The sequence below is a fragment of the Neofelis nebulosa genome, chromosome 14, assembly GCF_028018385.1.
Source record: "Neofelis nebulosa isolate mNeoNeb1 chromosome 14, mNeoNeb1.pri, whole genome shotgun sequence".
In the NCBI taxonomy this organism is placed as follows: Eukaryota; Metazoa; Chordata; class Mammalia; order Carnivora; family Felidae; genus Neofelis; species Neofelis nebulosa.
In genome coordinates, this window is record NC_080795.1 from 8,045,339 (window position 1) to 8,063,803 (window position 18,465).

At 37.4% G+C, this 18,465-nt stretch overlaps 1 protein-coding gene across 5 annotated transcripts in view; it reads right to left on the reverse strand.

The window, feature by feature from the left end:
- Nucleotides 1–18,465, reverse strand: part of TMEM68 (transmembrane protein 68) — a 60,783-nt gene that overhangs the window by 32,339 nt on the left and 9,979 nt on the right. For 4 of the 5 annotated variants that reach the window (XM_058699610.1, XM_058699606.1, XM_058699607.1 and 1 more), the window contains exons 3-6: nt 17,908–18,301; nt 8,249–8,416; nt 5,745–5,938; nt 757–817 (exon numbers count right to left, since the gene is read on the reverse strand). In XM_058699610.1, coding sequence (XP_058555593.1) covers nt 757–817; nt 5,745–5,938; nt 8,249–8,416; nt 17,908–18,232 — 748 coding nt within the window. In that variant the 5' untranslated portion in view covers nt 18,233–18,301. Of the gene's footprint in view, nt 1–756; nt 818–5,744; nt 5,939–8,248; nt 8,417–17,907; nt 18,302–18,465 lie in introns of those variants that run through there. The other variant, XM_058699611.1, reaches the window with a different exon arrangement.

Here is an 18,465-nt window from a genome sequence, read left to right on the forward strand (position 1 = left end):
TAAAACAGACAACAGAAATTTAAAGTTCTTCAAGAGGAGATCTGCATGGGGATAGGAACAATATATTGCTAGGGATACAAAATATAATCAATCGAATATAATATATAAACCACAGGATATAAAAACTATGAAAGTCTCAAAATAAAAAGAAAACAACAGACAAACTGCAAAGAAAAAGCACATCTAAATGTTATCTCTCCTCTAACTACACTCAAAGCTTATTTTGTTACCCATAAATTAAAGTTAGGCAAAAAGAACTTTATAATATAAACATATCATGGTTCAAAATATTTTAAAAAGCAAAAAATAAGAAGTAACAGATATGAACCAAAGCAGATGATACATCCTTGTGTCGTTAATCTTAATTCAATATCATACTGTCATCCATTTTTAAAGCTGAAACTCATGCAGCAGTGAGTTAGGAAGGCAGTCTGAGTCATGGGTACATTTGTTCTAAACCTCAACAACGTGGTTCAACCCAGGAAATTAGATAACTCACTGTAATTTTAAGCCCACAACAAATAAGCTTCAGTATGTAGATGAGATTCTCAACAAAAATCTAACATCTAAGAACTGCCATTACTTAGAATGAGTTATCGTTTAGACTTTAAATAGAAAAGCATCTAAATAATAAATTCATTATCTAAAGTAATAACTCAAAAGGATTTCTTATAGGGTTCAAAAGCCCAAATATTTAAACTACTATAATCTAAATATTACATTATAATTAGAAAAACCATATGAATCAGAACTTACTTGTTCCTCCAAGTGATCTAAATCCTTCTCGAATATTTTGTGTAAACATAGGAATAATGGGCTAGAGAGAATTTGAATTAAAAAGTAAATATATTGATCCATTCAATATCACCATTGAGTCAGTAATGCAAACTTTTGGGGGCCTGTTTAAGATTATGAAAATGAGGTATTTTAAAAATAAAGGTATACTTTTATCACTAGTGTGATTTATCAGACTAAATTTAACTTGATCATTTGTAAAAATAAAAATTGGAACTACTACCCTCTAGTGGCAATATATAATATTTCATTTGCCAACTTTCCTATCATTCCACATAAACCCTTGAAACTCAAAATGAGGATTACCAAGATCATTAATTTCACGGAATAAAATGAATATGGTAAATTGATCTTAGCGGTCCACTGAAGAGTATGCTGACTGGAGAAAAGTTACAAGGCAGAGGTCCCTGTATGGGGAAATACATATGAATTTAAATGACAGGTTTTGGCAAGATGCTGTCACAGAATTACTGAAACACTTTTTTGTGTGAGCTTATGAAATCTAAAAATGTTCAACATCAATGAAAAGTATAAGACTCACTGCAAAAAAAAAAAAAAAAAAAGGAAAAGCATATACAGAAAACAATTCCTTTTATCATTATTTTTAGAGCATTTCTGCTCACAAGTTCATGGTTTTTATTATCCTATGAATATCACTGATTAAGCATGGTTTTTTAAACGGAGACCTTAACTAAATGTCCTAAAACAATGATGAAATAGCAAAGGATCACGTAAGGAGGTTCGACCATGGTGAAACTGAAGTAGACAGAAAAAATTGAATAGAAACACCTTAATATGTACACAAAATCCAACGAATTAAACGATGTTTCAGAGAGAAAAAAAAGCTGAGTATCACTTTACTTCCAGTCTACCATCAGTCTGTGCCGAATACAGAGTTCCCTGCCTCGGTGAGCAGGGCTTGAGATATTTAAATAAGCTGACATTTTACAAAGCCATTCTTACTCAGCTGTGGGGAACAGTAAACTATGGTGGACTGAAGGAAAGGGACTAAAGGCACAGCTTTCTTCCTACGACTTACTAGCTCACATAGAACCACTGACCATTTATTTACTGTATCTCTCCCCGCAGCGGAAGGAAGACCCCTAACAGCGGAGACGTTGTTCTGCCCACAGCTGCGTCCCCAGCACCCGGAACAGTGCCTGGACCAGACTAGGTGCTAAAACGAAGTGCGATGAAGGAATCACAGAAGGAATGAGTACGCAGAACAGACACAATGCCTGTAATGGATTAGTTTGTATTCTCTGAATACAAAATGTCAGAAACAGGCAGCAGCAATCTTAAAACCAGTTAGGAAAAAAAGAAGTCAGGAAAAGAAAAGCACTCCGGTGGAAGAATTTAAAGTTTCATGGCGTTAATCCACAAAGCTAAAACATAAAACAAAGTACACGGACTCTTTGGTAAAAAATTCAGATTATGATCAAGGAAACCACCCCTAGTTTTGTGAAATAAAGTAACTGGCTGACAGTCTAACGTTTTAAAGAGTTATAAAATGTCTTTAGAGTTGAGAACATAAAATGCCCAAAGAAGAACAGAAACCTTTCAGCTCACATATACACACACCCTTTGTCTTCTCTGACCAGTATTGCTGGATTTATGTCTACTGAGTGGCAGGAACCCCTAAGTTTATGCTGAAGCGTGCACTTTATGAAGACTCTTGACGTTACATATCATCGTTTAAAAAGCTTACTCTCCAGAAGCTAGATATTTCTAGAACTTCCTAAACAGGAAAATGCTTACCCTAGCAGGCTCAGTATTCCAGGCTATAGTCTGGGCATATGGTCGCTTAGATTTGCATTCAAGCTGACAGCCTTAAGACCATAAGCATTACTTTATTACAACCAGATACTGTAGTACAATTATTCCTCCCTTTCCTCATGCACCTTTTGTATATGAGGGACTTGCATAAGTAACCTAGGATGAAACTGTTTGCAGTATACATGTATCTCTGTGTAAGTGTGTGCAAGAGAAAGAGAATGTGTATTTTGTTAAAACTAGTCTTGGGGAATCAGGTGAATATGGTCTGAGAGTCTAAACTTTGCCACTAAAAGTAAACGAGCACCACTGGACAAATCACCAAAATGGAAATAACAATAATTATCCTATCACAAAGGTCATTTTGTGCATTGAGATAATACATATTAACAATTTTATTAAAGCAACTGTTATTTTCTTTTACATCAGTTATTTGTTTTCTAACTTGAATAAATGGGCTAATATTTTCCCAACCTATTTAGATATGAAGTCACCTAAACATTCCTATCAAAGTGATAATTCTCAGGAATTTCACAAAATGAGTGATTTAGATCATATTAAAAAGCCTGTAACTTTCAGATAAACCTTAAATATTTGTTACCAATATTTTGTAAACTTGCACTGACAATCTAGATTTTTTTCACTTTAATTTGTTACAATGTCACAATTTAAATGCAGTTATTCCTGCAACAGTCTTAAATTTTTACTGGAAGTTTACGATAGTTCTGTGAGGACTGTGAAGGGGTTTTCCAGATGGGATACTTGTAGCATTCACATCTAGATCCATATATGATTGAAAGAGCTCCGTCACGTATCCGGAGGGTCCCCCTAACCTCCAGGTCGGCAGACTCACGGTGAAATGCAGGCAGGAGTCCCGCAGTGTAAGCTCTGCTTTGCTTCTGCCTTGCTGTATGACCCGACCCCTCCGTCCCTTCATCTCTCTGTGCCTGAGTTCCCTCATCTGCAACACTGGAATAATGACATACGTCACCTACTGACTATACAGGAGTACCAACGTGAAGCCTTTAGAAGCACTACAAAAGGTTGGGGTGATACAGTATTTACCAAACATTTAATGCAATTTTGTAAATCAACAATGTTAAAGATTTTTGTTTTTAAACTTAAAAAAGGCGGTTTATAAAATTTTCCCAAGTTTTATACAGGAACTTTAATTAAATGATCTGGATTATCTTACTTAATTATCTAGAAACTCTACCAAAGATTGAAAAAAATAGTTCCTTTCTCTCTGTAATTTCTTTCTTTCAGGCCTTCGTCCAGGCAATGTTCCTTAAATCTGTGAAGTTAAGGATGAGAAATTAGAATCTCATGATCAATTTAATTCCAAATCTATTTTTGTCATTTTTATCTTAAAACTTCATAAGAAATAATTCTTTCAAAATATAAACTGAAAACTAAACTATCTTTGGTTAGGTTTTTAGTTTTTATCATTGCTTTAACAGATATTACATTCATTACCATTAATTTTTGTACAATGGTGCATATATCCTTTTGTTTTACATTATACATATATTCTAAAATTTTGTTTTATACATCAGTGCTTAAGACTCTTTGAGAAACAGGGGTGCCTGGGTGGCTCAGTCAGTTAAGCATCTGACTCTTGGTTTCCACTCAGGTCGTGATCTCACAGTACGTGACAGTTCAAGCCTTTCGCGCTTAGGATCCTCTCTCTCTCCCTTTCTCTCTGCTCCTCCCTCACTCGTGCTCTCTCTCTCTCTCTCCAATAATAAATAAACTTAAGGAAAAAAAAAGCTATATGGCTTTCAAAAAAAGGCCTCTTTGGGAAATAAAATGTGCTATAAATTCATTTTCTGTATCACTAATACTATTAACATAAAGTTCAACTTCAAACGTCCCTTTCTAGTAGTGCTTAACGTTGTGTTTAAAAAATCAATTCAATTCAATTCAATGACTACCAAATGCCAATCACTGTAGATGGTCTCGTCCTCAGGGAGCTTATAATCTACAGTAGGACAATAGTGTTTAAATGTGTATGTTGTCTATTATTAAACACTCGGGCAAGTGCAGTAACTCTTATTCTGGGATCACATTAGTAGTGCGCCACAGCAGTAACTTCTGGTAGTTACATGTACATGTGTACAGGACAAACTAAAACTCAATGGATTTTCTTTTAATTCTGCAGTTAAAAAAAAAAAAAGAAAAATCCCGTTCTTCCTCAAATATCCGTCTTGGGTCAGAATGAGTCATCTGTAATCTCTTCGTTTTTAATCAAGAGCCTGTATCTGCGAGCTGAACAGGCAAGTTAAAAGTGTGCACACCGGTCTCTACGTAGCAGCAATGGGCACACGAAAAACACTGACGCAGGGAAGTACTGTCAGCAGCCTCTAACTAACTGGCCCAGAAAAAGAACGCCATCCTGGTCAAAGGCGCTACCACTTCTTTTCCCGACAGACATTCTAAAATGAAAACAGAAAACACAGGAACATTCCACAAGTGATCAGTAAGTGTTTCACAGGATAAAGTACAATATGGAAACCAAAAAGTTGAGAAATACTTTCCAAAGCAAAAGAAAAGGACAAAACGGCATTCACATTCTCCAGTCTACTAAACAGAATAATTACAGTGGATCTCAGAGGAACACTTAATTTTAGTGGCTAGTTCTTTCATCAAAATCTTTTTAAAAGACCTAAGTTACAGTAATATTTGTTTCTCGTCTTCAATACAATCAGAGAGCTGACCACATTTGCTGATAAAAAAATAACAGCAGCTACGCATTCCTACGAGTAGATAAATTGGTCACAGATAAAAGAATTGCAGTGAAACCAACCAACGACCGTCACTGAAAATATGCCAATTCAATCATACCAAAGGACTAAAATACATAGAACTGAACAGGTGACACTTTTGAACAAGGTATGACTGAAGGAATACAAAAAATTTTACAAATCTGATTAAAAGTCAGCTTTTGAAATGCGAAATAAAACTTTGGTGGCTATCTGCCAAATTTCCAGACTGAGGTGGAGGTGACATCCCACGCACAACTTCTCCACTGCTACCTTACAAAGAGTTACGCGTACGCTGATTTTTAAGTAGTGCAATGAAAGGATCTAAATTCTTATATACTCTGGCTCACTATGTAAGCATTTATTTTAAATTCAACCTAGCTTTACTTTAATAATTGGTTTTATACAACTCACCACTTTTGCATCAATTGCAACCTGAGCGAAGCCTTTACGATTACCCCAAATGATGTTGTAGGTTTCATCACTAATTAGGGCTTCTCGAACTCCACCTGGTGAAATAGCTAACAAGTGACCACTCCTCAGAATTTCAACACATTTTTCTCTTGGTCCATGTAGAGCACAAAATACATCAAGTAATAAACTAAACCCTGTAAGAAACATTAGCATGAAGATATGTCTTAAGTACTTCTTGTCCAATTCTTCAAAACAAAAACATTTGCAACCCACAGAACTTAATATCTACACTTAAATTAGTAAATTCCTTTTTTTACTTCTTTTTAGATCAACAAGAACTCTTAGGGTTTACGTACAATTAATATTGCTGGTAAAGTAACGGCTACTATGACTTACTCATCACCTCCTACTGAGCACCTCCTCACGGATCCCCTGCTATTCGGGCTACTGGACATATTCAAACTCTTAATTGAAACTCACAAAAACCATGGAAAACAGGGATTCTGGCCCCCATTTTACAGACAAAGAAAGTTGGCTCAATGAGTCTCTTGCTCAACGTGACACATCTAGCAAATGGCAGGGCAGAGATTCCGGTCCAGGTATGTCTACTCCAAAGCCCCTTCCACTGCATCTCAGGGCCAAACACTGTCTATAATATTTACTAGAGCAGTCAGAAATGATATCCCATCAGCAATCACAAATCTAATCTTCCTTTAGCCCTATAAGAAAGAGAATCACTCAGGAGAATGTAAATCTGACTATGCTTAGCCCTACCAAAATTGGCAAGCCATAATCAAATCAACTGAAATTCGAAGTTAGATGATGTTACTCTCACAATTAAATTTTTAAAATCAATAATAGCAAAATCATTAAGAGGTTTGGTTTTTTTCAGAGTTTTTAATAAAGTGAGTATTTAATTCAGTAACAGCCAATTCCAGGTCTTACTATTATACGGTTTTTCAAAGCGCAACTATTTATGGATGAAAGAAATAATCCTGTTAGTAACTAAATATTTTAACCAAATCCTACGCTGGAACTCTGGAGGGCTGATGTTAGCGTATACATTATTCTTGAGAACTGAAAATTGGGTAGTGAAGACTGTGCAGACTAACCAAACTTCTCACAGGTTTAAGGATCTAAAGCAAGAGTATACATATTATTAAGATTGAAAGACTATTCACCCCCATTATATTAAAAGCTCACTGATTTAATTAGATACATTTTCATAATGGGTTTCATAAATTACAAGATCATAAAGGGGAAATTTCAAGCCAAATGCTAAATAAAAATATGCACATTACATATAAAAAGAAAAACAATGCAAGCAAGCTAATGTTCTCTAAGAGAAAACTAGTCAAGTAAGTATTTTAGCCCTACATTAAAACGATTCTTTATAAAGCATGGTACGATGTTAATGCTAACATCACAATTTTATAAAGAAGAACACAAAAGTGATTGCATAACATGCAAAATTATGCAAATGAAAAATGAAGTACAATAAATCAAAACAATAACTGGTTATGTTAGGGTGGTAAGATTATAATGATGCTCTCCTTTTCTCTAGTTTTCAAATTTATTATAAAGTGATCACAATTACTTTCTAAAGAAAAACCTTTCCTGGACAATTTAGTTTAATCAGAGTACAAATGGCTTTTTAGTACACAAGGACACCCAAAAGATTAACCATGCCTATGAAAGGCCCTGTTACTTAATTCACTGCTTGGTGTTTGTCTTTCTGGTTGATGGGTGGCTTTTGCTTTTATTATGCCAGAGAACAAATGATAAACTTTGTTGGCTCATTTCTGGTGATTCAGTGACAAAAGAAAATAAGACTTACTACCAAGGAGTTTATTTTAGAATGGCTTTTTAAAAACAGTTTGAAATCATTTGGTTCATTAATATTTTTAAAAAGCATAAGCCTTTATGAACAGAGTAAGAAGAATATAGTCCTTAACTTTAAGAGCTGTAAGTCTAGCAGGCAAGTCAAGTACGAAAAAGACACACAGACTCTTAAGGATAGGATTTCTGAAGCAATGTTATTACATGAAGACAAAATATACCCTCACTGATGTTTTAAGTAAGTTTGATTTGCTAGAATACCAACAGTAATCAAACTCTAATTACTGTGAAGTTAAACTCCAAAAATCAGTATCTCATGGAAAAATTCATCATATGAAAAATCAACTACTTTCTATGGCAAAATATAAATTAATTCCTTGGTAAAAGTTACAATTTATTTTTTTAAGTGGAAGTTCAGGATTTAACTTAGACAAATAATAACAAAATAGCTGTTAATAAAGAAAAACATTAGGTGACATTTTTGACCATGTTTTTATATTTAGATATATTACATAAATCAGATAATTAGATACTCCCAAATTAGAGTTCTAAGCGTGTTACCCTAAAAAGGCAAAAGCTTTTCCAAATGATCCTAGAGAGCTCAAGGACACAGACTTTAACATAATTTGATCACGTTAACACCACTATCCACAGTCAAAGTTTACCTGGGATTTTAAAGACGAAGTGATCGGCTACTACTCGGCAAGTCCTGCCTTTATGGATAAAAATTTTAGCCATGAAGTAGTAAAAATCTATGGGAATAGCTCCATGATAAAAAATTATAAGTGCTGGTCCTTCTTCTGGTATTTTTTCCATCCCGTGAACTTCATAACCTGTTAGAAAGACAAAATGCAGATGCTTAAAATATATTTATTAGTCTATTTACACTAAAGGATGGTTACTAACTCAGGAACTCGGTCTTTTGTCGTTGAAGTACACGAGCCTTCCTCTTTCTCTTTCCCTCTTCACATAAATTGGTCCCACAGCGATTAGGTGGGCCACGGTGAAGTTGGGGCGGCGGGGGGGGGGGGGAGCAGCAAGGCATGTTCCAGCTCAGGCAGGTTGAGGAGGGCATCCCCATGAGGTGGTCCAGAGTGGGGAACCAGAGCCCAAGCAGAGTTGGGAGTACACCCCCAGAGGGCAACAGCCTAGAACAGGGTGCTGGGGCCTGGGTGGGAAAGGGAGGGAAGCCAGGAGTGGGGACAAACACAGGGGTAGAGGATAGCATTCAGATACTTCAGGGACCTAGTATGGGGTGTCAGCCCAAGTGGGGTCAGATGGTACCCTTGAGTAGCACGGGATGATGGCAGTGATGAGAGCTGGATTAAATACAGGAGGACTGGTCTAATGAGCCTACACATTAAGGATAACGTGAGCCAGGTTTCTCACTGCTGGAGAAGGTGGCTACAAAAACAGAAAAGGAGAAAACTAGAATAAAGTCTAGCTGTAAGAGAACCTCATTCCCGCCCTAAAAGCAAGAATAAGCGGTGTGTCAGAAAGCTGAGGTCGCTCTCTCCATCAGCTGAACCGAGAGCTCCAATGGGTGATAAGCGCCTCTAATGAGAGGGAAGTTTAAACTTAAGTATGGAGAAGACACTGGTGCCCTAAAAGTAAGCAAGAACAAAGTAACTGAGATGTTAACAAATTTAAAGGCCAAGTGCTGGCGGCCATTGAGTGCAGAATCCCTGGGAAGCCCAGACATAAGCAAGAGTCCACACTCACTCAGCAACAGTCCTCCAGAGGCCTCAGTGGGTGCTTACAAGAAAAAGTGGGGGCACAGTAGGCGAGAGACCGAAAAGAGCCCTTGCAAATGGTATCGAGAACAAAACCCCACTCGCTTCTTGGAAGCTTCTCTTGGAAAATCGACACCTGACACTGGGAGAAGTGCAAGAAACTCTTCCACCCCTTCCAGGGAAAGAGCACCTGATGCTGGAAAGGACAGAGCTCAGTCCCCTCCTCTCACCCTTGCCTCACCCCGCCATCGCACTCTCAGGGAAAAGTCCACCACTGCTAGGGGAGCGCAGAAGCCAATGCATCTGCCCCTGGGAGGTAGACAGTAAGGCCCGGGTTCTGAGATGACATCAAGGAGAGATCGACTCCCCCTGGAAGGAAGGGCAAGAAACTTGCTGCCAACCCCAAACTCCCACCTAGGCAGGGCAGAGTTTGCCTGCCACTGGGAAGAGGAAAAAGGACGCTGAGAAAGCCTCCCACCTGGGCCTCAGGCATTCAGGGACCGGGCCTGAGTGCGGTCCCAGCCAGACCAGGAAAACCGAAGAGTGCCCCTGCCATCCCCACCCCACCGCCGGCCTCACGTGCAGTTATAAAGGCAACAATGTGCCCAGCTGTGGCAGACGTACTGGACTGAGGACGCGGGAGGGGTGCCGGGAAACACCACTGTGCACAAGGCAGCCGCAGGAGTTTGCATTCTGTGCTGAACGGAAGGTACCTACAGCTACAACAAAACACAACTCCAGTCCACCTATAGGCTAGGCTGAATTAAACGCCACCCCACTCACTAACGGCCTGACAGAAAAAGGTCAATTTTCAGTTATAAATACTATTTACCTCATTTTCTACTTTCTTTTACAAGCAATGCCCAGAATTCAATAAAAAAAGAAATTACGAAACATACAAAGCAGCAAGAAAAAAAATCCACTGTCAAGAGATTGTTTAATCAAGAGAACCAGACCCAAAAGTTTAAATCATCGGATGGTAACTTTAAATTAACCATGGTTAATATGTTAAAGGATTTAGTGGAAAAAGGAACACATGCACAATCAGATTAGAAATTTCAGCTGATAGAATGAAGTTACAAAAAACAATGAATCAAATGGAGAGCAAAATATTTGAATGAGATCTAAAGATCAGTAATATTTCCATGTTAATTTCCTGATTTGAATGGTTTTATTAATGTTAAATAGAAGAACTTCCTTGTTTATAGGAAATATGCACTAAAAGCATTAAAGAGAGGGTAACGTAGGCACTTCTAGTCAAATGATTTAGGAAAATAAGTTCTTTGTATAATACTTGGAGTATTAATTTTTAAAAAGTCTATGAATAAAAGCAACAATCGTTATTGCTCTCTATGGAACAACCATGTAAGATCTTAGAATCATAAAATTTATAAGATAAAAAAGAACCTCTGGGTTCCAATCTAACAGACATATTAAAACTTAAGACTATCTTTGGTTGTTAATCAAGGCTACCCAAGGAGTTACACGTCTCTAAAACATCAAGTACACTTTCTTGAATCCACTGGCTTTTAAAACACAGTCTGGACCCTTCTGCGTAAGCTTAATACCGAGTAGTTCTAGAGGAGGAGATTCGTCTTGTTACAAGCAGGTTGTAAAAGGGGTAATGAGCAGATCAAGGGGAGTAGTGAAGAGGGCCAAGGTAGGAGACGTCAATTAAGTTATAGCTTCCCTGAGATAACACAATCTAGAGTAAAATTTAACGGTGAGTCATAAAACAATTCATTGAGCGCTTGCTTCGGCAGCACATATACGAAAATAATTCATTGATAAAAATAAGAAAACTCTTAAACTCTTGATTCAGTGCAAAATAAAACATCCGTTTAAACTGTTACATACAAATGGGTAACTTAACCACGTTGCACACTTTGATTTCATTCACAAACACATTTTTTGATATGTTGCAGAGACTGCAGAAATCTCCTGCAGTACAAGTGAAATTAAAGACCCGCGCCACCCCCCGTCTTTCCTTCCTGCCACACTATAAACCCCACAAAGTCACTGTAAGGAGGGGCGAGTAAATGACAGGATGAAAGGCTGGTGGAAATGGGGAGGGGGACGATCTCTGGAGGCTTCCTTCTAACGTGCTTCAGTTCAAGGTTGGCTTCCTGAGTATACTTGTTTTCTCCTCCGACGCTAAAGAGATGAACCCGTCTACTGCCCTCTAGACTGCTACCAACCACCAGCACATCTCTCATGGCAGCCCTGTCCTCTTGGCGGAGGTGGGGGATACAACAGATTTCAGTAAGCTCCACCAATGCTTCAAAGGAAAATACCCTGCATAGTTTATCACAAGACTTGGAACTTAACACTCTGAGGAGCCGTTGAAATGTGATCATGGTTCTAGTCATAAGATCTGTTCCTCCTTCCCATCTCACTGCTGTCAGGTGTCATTACTGACCTCAGCCTCAGCTGGTCCCAGCAAAAAGAAAAAGTCCACTGAACAATGAAGAAATGAAGAAAGCAAAAGAAAGCAAAAGAGATTCGGGGCACCTGGGTAGGCTCAGTCGGTTAAGCATCTGACTTTGGCTCTGGTCATGTTCTCACGGCTCGTGGTTCGAGCCCCGCATCAGGCTCCGTGCTGACAGCTCACAGCCTGGAGCCTGCTTCCGATTCTGTGACTCCCTTTCTCTCTGGCCCTCCCCCACTCACACTCTGTCTCTCTCAAAAAAAAATAAACATTAGAAAAAAGAGAGAGAGAGATTTAAAAATACCTTGAGATAGACGAAAATGGAAATAAACCATAATGAAACTTGCGGGATACAGCAAAAGCAGTTCTAAGAGGGAAGTTCATAATGATAAATGCCTATCTCAAGAAAACAAGAAAAATCTCAGATAAACAACATAACTACACCTCAAGAAACTATAAAAAGAACAAAGGTAGTAAAAGGAAGGGAATGCCAAAGATTAGAGAGGAAATAAAAAGACAATATAAAATATCAATGAAACCAAGAGCAGTTTCTTTGAACAGATAAACAAAATTGACAAGCCTTTAGCTAGACTCACCAAGAAAAAGACAGCACTCAAAAAATGAAATCAGAAATCAAAGAGGGGACCTCACTACTGATACCACAGAAAGACAAAGGGTAAGAGATTCCTATGAACAATACATGCCAAGAAACTGGACAACCTACATGAAGTGAATAAATTCTGAGAAACATACAACCTTCCAAGACTGAATCATGAAGAAATAGAAAATCTGAACAGACCAATTACAAGCAAGGAGACTGAAGCAGTAATCAAAAACCTCCCAACAAACAAAAGTCCAGAAGACGGCTTCACTGGTAAATCCTACCAAACATTCAAAGAGGAACTGATACCAATCCTCAAATTCTTCCAAGAAATAGAGGAGAGAACTCTCCCAAACTCATTTTATGAGGCCAGTTTTACCCTAATACCAAAACCAGACAAGAGCATCACAAGAAAAAAAATTATAGGGGTGCCTGGATGACTCTGTCAGTTAGGCATCTGACTCTTGATTCGGCTCAGGTCATGATCTTATGGTTCATGGGTTCAAGCCCCGCGTTGGGCTCTGCCCTGACAGTGTGCAGCCTGCTTGGGATTCTCTCTCTCTGCCCCTCCCCTGCTCGCACGCTCTTTCAAAATAAATAAACATTTTTTAAAAAAAGAAAATTATAGGCTGATCAATACCCTTGATGAACACAGATGTAAAAACCCTCAACAAAACATTAGCAAACCAAATTCAGCAATGGATTAAAAGGATCATACACCACAATCAAGTAGAATTTATTATACGGATATAGAAATGGTTCAACATTTGCAAATCAATCAACGTGATACACAACAGTAACAAAATGAAGAATAAAAATCATATGATCATCTCAATGGATGCAGAAAAAGCATCTGACAAAGTCCAATATCCATTTAAGATAAAAACTCTCAACAAAGTGAGTATACAGGCAATGTATCATTTGGACAAGCTCACAGCTAACATCACATTCAATGATAAAAAGCTGAAAGTTTTTCCTCTAAGATCAGAAACATGACAAGGATGCCCACTTTCACCACCTGTATTCAACATAGTACTGGAAGTCCTAGCCAGAGCAATTAGGCAAGAAAAAGAAGTAAAAGGCATCCAAAATGGAAAGGGAGGAATAAAACTGTCACTATTTACAGATGACATATTACATACAAAAAACCCTAAAGACCCCACCAAAAAGCAGAGAAAGAGGAACGCTTCTGCTCTGCTGGTGGGAATGCAAACTGGTGAAGCCACTCTGGAAAACAGTAAAGAGGTTCCTCAAAAAATTAAAAATAGAACTACCCTACAACCCAGCAACTGCACTACTAGGTATTTATCCAAGGATACAGAGGTATTCATCCAAAGGATACAGGAGTGCTGATTCGAAGGGGCACATGCACCCCAATGTTTATAGCAACACTATCAACAATAGCCAAAGTACAGAAAGAGCCCAAACGTCCATAGGCTGATGAATGGATAGTTGTGTGTGTCTATATGTGTATATATGAATATATATATCTTCATATATATGAAGATATATATATCTTTCATTGTGTGTGTCTATATGTATATATATATACATACATAAGAAACATATATATATATATATATACATATAGACACACACAATGAAAGATATCTTCATATACACACAAAAGAAGTTGTATACACACACACACACACACACACACAAAACCATGCAATGGAATATTTTTCAGCGATCAAAAAGGATGAAATCTTGCTACTTGCAACAATGTGGATGGAACTAGAGTGTATTATGCTGAGTGAAATAAGTCAGTCAGAGAAAGTCTATGACTTCACTCATACGTGGGTTTTAAGACACAAAACAGGTGAACATAAGGGAAGGGAAGCAAAAATAATATAAAAACAGAGAGGAAGACAAACCATAAGAGACTCTTAAATACAGAGAACAAACTGAGGGTTCCTGGTGGGGTGATGAGTGGGGGGTGGGAAGGGTGGGCTAAACAGGCAAGGGGCATTAAGGAGGACACTCGCTGGGATGAGCACTGGGAGTTATACCTAAGTGATTAATCACTAAATCCTATTCCTGAATTCATTATTACACTATATATTAACTAATTTGGATTTAAATTAAAAAATAATAATAACAAATAGTAAAATTAAAAAAGACTCCATCAAAAAACTGTTAGAACTAATAAATTCAGTAAAGTTGCAGGATCAAAATCAATATACAGAAATCTACAGAAATTAGTGTTTCTGTACACTAACAACAAGAGAAAATAAGAACACAATTTCATTTATAATTGCATGGAAAAGAATAAAATATCTAGCAATAAATTTAACCAAGGAGGTAAAAAGACCTAGACCCTGAAGACTATAGGATATTAAGGAAAGAAACTTGAAACACAAATGGAATGATATCCCATACTCAGGGATTAGAAGAATTAATATTGTTAAAATGCCCATACCTGCCAAAGCAGTCTACAGATTCAATGTAATCCCTGTCAAAATTTCAATGGCATTTTCCACAGAAATAGAACAAATAATCCTAAATCAATTGTATGAAACCACAAAAGATCCCAAAGAGCCAATGCAATCATGAGAAAGAACAAAGCTGGAGGCATCATGTTCCCAGATTTCAAACTACGCAACAGTCTGAAAAACTGTTGAAAAACTAAACAGTCATAGTTATCAAAACAGCATGATATTGAAATAAAAACAGACACACAGATCAGTAGAACAGAATAGAGAGCCCAGAAATGAACCTACACATATACGGTCAATTTTTGACAAAAGAGCCAAGAATATGCAATGGGGAAAGAAGTCTCTTCAATAAACAGTGTTTGGGAAAACTGGACGGTCACGTTCAAAAGAATAAAACTGATAAAGAAAAGAATGTACTATCTTCCACGTACAAAAATTAATTCAAAATGGATTAAAGATTTGAAGGTTAAGACCTGAAACCACAGAATTCCTAGAAGACTGCCTAGGAAGTAAGCTCCCTGATACCAGACTTGGCAATGATTTTTTAAACCAGATTCCAAAATCAAAGGCAACAAAAAGAAAAATATACAAGTGGGGCTGTATCAAACTAAAAGCTTCTGTACAGCAAAAGAAACCATCAACAAAATGAAAAGGCAACCTGCTGAATAGGAGAAGATATTTGCAAAAACCATATATCTGATAAGCAATTAATATGCAACCCACGAAGTCATACAACTCAAAAATAGCAAAAAAAAAAAAAAAAAAAAAAAAAAAAGAGGAGAAATGGACAACCATAAAAAATGGACAGAAAAAGGATCTAAATAGACATTTTCCCAGATATAGAGGTGGCCAACAGGTACATGAAAAATGTTCAGTATCACTAACCATCAGGGTATTCACACTGAGGTATCACTTCACATCTGTTACAATAGCGATTATCAAAAAAAACAATAAATTACAAGTGCTGGTAAGGGCATAGAGAAAATCAATTATCAATTCTTGGTGCCATAAATACAGTATTTATATTTCTCTGTCTGACTTATTCCACTTAGCATAATGTCTTCAAGGTCCATCCATATTGTTGTAAATGGCAGAATTTCCTTGTTTTTAATGATCGAATAAGGAAAACTCACTTTTAAAAGAGTATCACTTATCCTAATAAAATACAGTGCCAAGTTACCATAAAAAAACATTAAAAGAGGCTAAGAACTATGCCTTTTACTTCCTCTGAGCCATAAAAGTATTTTTAAAAGTACCTCAGAAAAATAAAAACACCCCAAAAGTATATATTCTATTACAAAATGAGCTTAGTGCTTAAAGTTACCTAAATTAAATCATGTCTCCTGAAATATGAATAAATTCAAATTCCTCACGCTATACATTATCCTGAAATAGGGGGGGCGTATACGTAAGAGGGGGATACATATTCCCAGTAAGTATTGTCAACAATGCCAAAGAAGTTCCGTGTGCCTGTTTTAAAGACAACAAGCGACAGCGGCCGACACCGACGCAGTCTCTGCAGACGGGCACACGTGGAAAGCGGAAGTATCATCTTGTCTCATGTAAAACCACCATTAGAGTGTATGAGAGTTGTAACGACCGGCAGGAGCACTAGTATTCACGAGTAAATATTCTGAATTCAGTACATCAAAGGTATATGGCTCCTGGTTGCAAACCTGCTATTCAGGTATTCACCATGACGTGTGACCTTGAATCCCCAACCTGGGACAAACTTTCCACAGAGCACAGATCCCAAGAGGACAGGCTTTAGAGCCTGATAGCGGAGATTGTACCCTGGCTCGTCTTCCTAGCTTCCTAGCGTGTCTTGGGCAAATAACAACCTCCCTGTTCCTCAATTTCCTCACAGGAAAACCGCAAAATGGAGATAATATGTAGACTCTATCTATTCTAAGTTTTAAAAGAATTAATGTATATCAAGCATTCAACAGTGTATGGCATACTAAATGCTCAAAAGACTTATAAGAACGTAGGTCATATCAAAATGATGACACAATGGCCTAATAAGCGTGTTACTGGCAATCTGTGCTAACAGCAGCCTTATACTTCCATGATATGTATTTCCTCCAGTACCTATTTCAAAATCTGTGCTTCCTTCTGTGTATTTCCGTGAAACGATTTTGATGCTTAACATGAAATAGAAAGCACATCTTTGTTAAACACCTACTGAATTTTTGTATAGTCCTTAAGCAAAAATGATGAATAAGATAAAAACTGGTAGAGAAAAACACCAAGTCCTTGATAACAGGCCACAGGAGGGCAATTCTCATGATGGCCAAAGAACCACCAATCATTCAATGTAAAACATCACAATCTCTCAAATGATGAAGAAAAGAATGAATATCCTGGAGAGAAACTTATTGCTATCTCATTTCTTCAAGAGACATAATAACCTCTGAAATGAAGCAAACAGAAAATGGATAAATTTTGGTATAAAATTATATTTAACATTATTAGTTAATAATTCTTTTTCAAAAAAAAATCTAATTTGACTAGGAAAGTGCAAACTTACTTTGAACAAGATGGAATTAAACACTAAATAATTAAAGCATTTAAATAATTAAACCTATTTTCAAAATAGGTTTCTACACCGTTTTAATTAGTTTCTTACTCTTAGATGTCTCACATATGCACTTTTATATTTTACGTTATCGTAACAGCCTACACTGTTGTATGGTTCTTTAAGAAAAAGTAACGTGTTTGAAAACAATCATTTAGGGGCTCCTGGGTGGCTCAGTCGGTTGGGCCTCCGACTTCAGCTCAGGTCATGATCTCACAGCTCGTGGGTTCGAGCCCCGCGTCAGGCTCTGTGCTGACCGCTCAGTCTAGAGCCGGTTCCAGATTCTGTGTCTCCCTCTCTCTGACCCTCCCCTGCTCGCACTCTGCCTCTCTGTCTCAAAAATAAACAAACACTAAAATTAAAAAAAACAAAAAAACAAAAAAAAACACAATCATTTAAAAAAAGACATGTAAACGCACACTGCATGCAGACAGATGAAAGGAACTAGGGAAATATCCCTTGTACTTTTCAGTATCACGAACGGTGAGACAGTTTCAGTGCCACACACGTGAACGGCAACACAGACAGCAGGGGACTCTTGCTTACCGTGCCAAACTGCTGCGTGTCCATCCCAGAGAGTCGCCACCGTCTTCCTTGCACCGTCCCATAAATTATGAGAGTAGGCTTCTTTTAATACATTCTTCCTCTTATAAATGTGTAAGAAAATAATAGTAAGATAGAGAAGAAAGATAGTAAAGTAAGGAAGTATTAAAAGTATTAGTGGTGTAAAAACCCACAAGAGATAGTTTGCAAAATTCAAATAGTCCTCCAACTGCTCCACATCAAACCATCCTTCGAGGATGTGAATCAGACAAGTCATATAGGGCACAGAATCCTGTCCTATACCGCAGGTTTGATTTCTGTCTATCATCTTTCTTTAGGTGAAAATGACAAATTCAGTCTCTTTCTTCATTGTCATGGTAGGTCTTTAATTTTGCCACTAGAAGGGAAAAATAATCCAATGTTATTCTCTTCACAACTGAGAAGTTAAATGTTTCAGTCTACATAAATACTATACAGAATCATTTTTTTACATTTTTCTTTTAATGTTTATTTTTGACAGAAAGAGAGAGAGAGAGAGAGAGAGCATGAGCAGGGGAGGGG